Source organism: Acanthochromis polyacanthus, chromosome 22, assembly GCF_021347895.1.
Source record: "Acanthochromis polyacanthus isolate Apoly-LR-REF ecotype Palm Island chromosome 22, KAUST_Apoly_ChrSc, whole genome shotgun sequence".
Taxonomy (NCBI): Eukaryota; Metazoa; Chordata; class Actinopteri; family Pomacentridae; genus Acanthochromis; species Acanthochromis polyacanthus.
The window spans coordinates 1,002,436-1,006,982 of NC_067134.1; the positions used below are offsets into that span (position 1 = coordinate 1,002,436).

Sequence of the window (4,547 nt, forward strand, 5' to 3'; positions counted from 1 at the left end):
AGATAAACATGCTGGCGAGCAGGTTAGAGTCATAGAGTCTGTTACTGCGGTAACTGACCGAGACTTGAAGTTACCCCTCTTTGTGAAACAGGCTACAGTTACCCCGCATTCCCTGGTTAGAGTTACCTCGCTTCGTGAAATGGAAAACTCTGAGTTTCCCTCATTTCAGGGTTAACAAACTCAGAGTTTTCCCTAAACCTGCTTCGTGAAACAGGCCCCTGATCATTCTCACACGTCAGCATGTTGCTTTGTGTGTTCTCGCTCGGCATTCTCAGAGTTTACAGAGCAGGACAGTCAGTTTTTGTATAGTTGGACATTTGTTTTCATCAGCCTGCTATTACAGAGGGACTGTTCTTAGGCATTTCAGAATTTAGCTGGAGTAGTGAATCTATTTACAAATGCAATGCAGATGAGCAGCTCTTTTTTACTTTTTGGACATTTAGAAAGACAAATACTTGTTGCAAGCACCGAGTAGGATTCACGATTTACACGCTGATTCTGAAACTTCCACCATCATGGAACGTTTTCAGACGAGGACCCACACCTCGGCCAAACATGCAGAGTGCTTCCCAAAAACAGGGCTGAGCTGGAGATCAGATTGCTGTGCTTGTTGCAGAGACAGTGGAAGGGGAGGGAGGGAAGCATGGCTGGGATCATCAGGTTATAACACTAAATGTTTCTATGAAGCTCTGTGACTGCTGCAGACAGTCAGAGACGGGGCTCTGCTCCTTGTTTTTATAGGCTGCCTGGAATGTGTTGAGGACTGTGGACATCTGCTTTATCAGCATCTGTGCATCCACCCCCAGCTATGAATCTGCTGCTGGTCTGATAATGTATCATACTGTTACCGATATCTGTAAATACAGACTGTGTGAATGACAGCTTTGCAGTTCTTTGCACCATTTAATTAATGGGCTGCATTTGGCATTAAATAATTTACATCTAAACCTGCAACACAGGAAGCAGCCTGGGAGAAATGCCTGCTTTTGAATGCATGTTTTTTTTTTTGCTGTTGTTGTTTCAGTTGCACTACCCACAGATTATAGGCTGCTGTTTCAGTCTGGCTCTCCTGGAGCTTTTTGGTGTGAAAATTCCTCAGAGTCCTTCTCAGGTCGTTTCAGATGCATCCCACCCATGCAGTCACACTGACTCGTGGATTACCATTTTCTTTGTTAGGCTAATTGCATTATTGTGGCTTTTTGAAAATGCAGTAGGTGGTGTGTGAGCCGGTGAATGAATGTACAATCACTTATGGATGAGATTTATTTCTTCACATGTAAATGAAATGCTTCGTTTTCACCGTCTGCTGTGAAGTTTCCACAGTCTGGATGGGACACTTTAAATCATTTCACGGTGAGAATTGATTAGGTGTGGATTTTTATTAGCATTTGTAATAAATGTAATCTCAGTATTATCCTGCAGTGGCCTCGGGTTATTTCCTGATATCGCAACTTCATGCCAGAAATTCATTAATTGGTGACTGATGTGCCATTTCTCAAAAGCTGAGTGACAAAGATAATGCTGCAAAGTCCCTTCTTGCTGATGTCATCTTTGAAATAGACCAGGCCCATGTAACCTAACACCTTGGTGGGAATGCACTCAGTCAAGCCTATTGTTTCTGCTCACATACAGTTTCTTGTGTGAGATAAGTATGGCCTGGCTGCAGAGAGAACAACAAGGCCTTAAAAGCGTGGATGAGACATCGACTGTCAACGCCTCGGTTTGTCAGATTCTTAACCAGATTCGTGCTCAAGCAGCGCCAAAGTTGACGAGAATGAACATTGTAAACAGCAGTGTGTACGTGTGGTGGCTTTCCAGTAAGATATGGTTTCTGATATCACATCATCCCAGACTAATATTCAGACTATTAGTCAGGATGTGATGAGCTAAGCTGGTGCCTGCTGTGATTCATGTAGCAGCTTCTGAATAGGCAGCATAAATGTTATGGCACAGAGGATGTGAGTCAGGACAGAGAGAATCCAGTTCACTGGGCCATTACTGCAGCTGAAAGGAAGAGGAGGAAGTTGGTTTGAAGATTTGTCACCATAAGATCTCTCTGTTTTAGAAAGGGGGTGGGTTCCTCTCAGGAATGTGAAAAGACCTGGGTGTTGGGAAGGTTTTTCCCCTATAAATAAGACTAACTAGTCACAAGATTCAGTGTTTGAGGGACAGCTAGTTCTATAGTATGGACGCACAGAAGGCACAATGTCAATGTTCTGTTTGGATCACTTCATGTATTGCATTAAGGTGATAGTTTTAAAAGTTCAGTTAAAAAACCTTTAAAATCTGTATGTTTTTGTAAATTAAAATAACAGCAAATATCTGTAATTTTTAGTTTGAAATAAAAGTGCATTTTTACATTCACACATTATATAATAATAAATTATTATTTGTATAAAATATCATTTTTGTGTGTTTCTCTTTACAATCAACATGTAAATTAATACTTTTTTCTAGGATTTTACTGGAAATTATTGGTAGTTTAACAAAAAAAAAGTGAAGTTATGTAAAACAGTTTTAGAATATGTAGAATGTTTTTATTTTACAATTTAAAAATTGTGTAAGATAATAAAATCTTACATTTTTAGGATTTGGATATCTTTAAAATGTTGTTTTGTTTTGTAGTTTTTGTGTGTTTTGTTGATTTCAATCATTTAATTCAGTAGGTACTATTTTACAGCCAAACGTTATAAAAGGACAAATCACAATTTTAAAAAAAAACAGACTTTTGATGTGGACATTTTACACAGCCTGTTTTTCACAGTTAATATGTGAATTCTAAAAATAAATCTGGGATTTTTCCTAGTTATTATTTGTAATTCTGTAAAATGATTAACTATTGCAGTTTTTAAAAAAGTTTTTTAAAAATGTATTTTTTCAGTATATGGAATATTGGCTAATATGAAAACCAAAAATAGTGCAAAAAACTTCCAGTCTTCACCATAGTTATTATTGAAAACCAGCATTATGAACTAAAGTGGTTGTTCAGTGGCTAAATCTGCATCATGCATGTGCTGAGCCACAGGTTTGTGCAGAGCAACAGGTCAATCAGAAAGCGACCCTCTTCTCTTTGTTGTCCCTCATCCTCCCAACATGCTCTGGTTGGTTCCTTATTTCACTTCAAATCTTTTGACTGCATCTAAAGTTCTGCTTAAAGCTCATTTGGGGCAGTTGTCCTACTCAGGCACTCATCAGCGGTGCTGGGAGGTGATACATCCATCTGCGCCTGTGACGGCCGCTAATCCTCGACAACTGTGCCCCTCTGGCACCGTATCCGTTGCACTGCTGCTTGTGTGATACAATAGGCTCCCATCCTTTGTCCTTGAAGTTGTTTGAATTAGCACAACGGCGGGGGCTGGGGTTGCAAACATCAGAGTTACTCAAAAGGATTGACAAAATCACATGAGCATGATAGCTTGGAGGTGGTAGACGTGTTTGACAGATAATCAGCAGTAAAATCGATACAAGTGACAGATATAGAATCAGTGCAGCCCTTTGAATGAGTCTAACTTTGGACCTCTGCTAGTGTGCTGTGCAGCACAGTGGGCAATGTTTGATCAGTGGTTTATGTCAGAACTGATCCCCTGTAGAAGATGGACTTGTAGTGTGTTTTTAAGGGATCACTTCTATTAAAATCTGGCCTAAGTTGCCTTATACCTTTATACCTTATTTACCTTTATGAAACATGTTTGCACTTTTATTCAAATCAAATTAAATCAAGCTTTATTGTCATTTATCTGTAAATACAGCAGAAGTGCACACAAGATGAGCGAATGTTTCTTCAGGATCCAGTTTGAAACAATTCAACTTTACAGTCGAGAAAAAAATCTTCACTTCATTTTAGTTCATGTTTTTCTACTTCATTTATCTTTAACATGCTAATTTTTCCCAGACAGAGCTATACAATGCAGTACTACACTATAAACATTTACAAAATGAACATTTAGTGAAAGCTTTGTGTTGGTGCACAATGTTGTATTATATTACACCACTAACATATCATTCTGGGACATTAATGTTCATGCTTTTAATCTTGTTACTGCTTTAGAACTGCTAACTGCCTGATTTACTCTAAAGAAGCTTGTGTCTACATTTATTCACTTAATTTAAAGTCATTTTTTCTATTCCATTTATCCAGTGAATCCTTTTTAATAAGTCCTTAAAATGTGTTGTACTGTTTACCATTGATTTCTTTCTTTTATTTCAACTTTTTTTAAAAATAGATTTATAAACCTATTGTATTTTGACTGATGCACAACAACACAACAAGCCCTCAAAACTAATTTTTCACTTCCAGCACTCATTGCAAAACTCTCAAACCTGTTGTGCTTGCTGATCCATGATCCACTGAACAAATGCTGAGTAGGTGTGTGTGGCTGCATGTATGAGTGTGTGAGCTTAGATAAGCCACATGCAATCACTCGTCCCACCACCAAACTTGCAACATGTCCTAGTTGGACCTCCCAGCAGCTGCCCAGCCCTGCCAGCAAGAGGTGACTAGAAGAAAAGTCTTTACGTGATCCTAGATCCAAGCAGATCATGTGACC

At 38.8% G+C, this 4,547-nt stretch overlaps 1 protein-coding gene across 1 annotated transcript in view; it reads right to left on the reverse strand.

The window, feature by feature from the left end:
* Positions 1-1,984: 1,984 nt before the first annotated feature.
* The window catches only part of LOC127531895 (uncharacterized), a 46,497-nt gene continuing 43,934 nt past the window's right edge, over positions 1,985-4,547 (reverse strand). The window contains exon 20 of the mRNA XM_051942198.1: positions 1,985-2,004. Within this exon, the coding sequence (XP_051798158.1) occupies positions 1,985-2,004 (20 nt within the window). The remainder of the gene's footprint in view (positions 2,005-4,547) is intronic.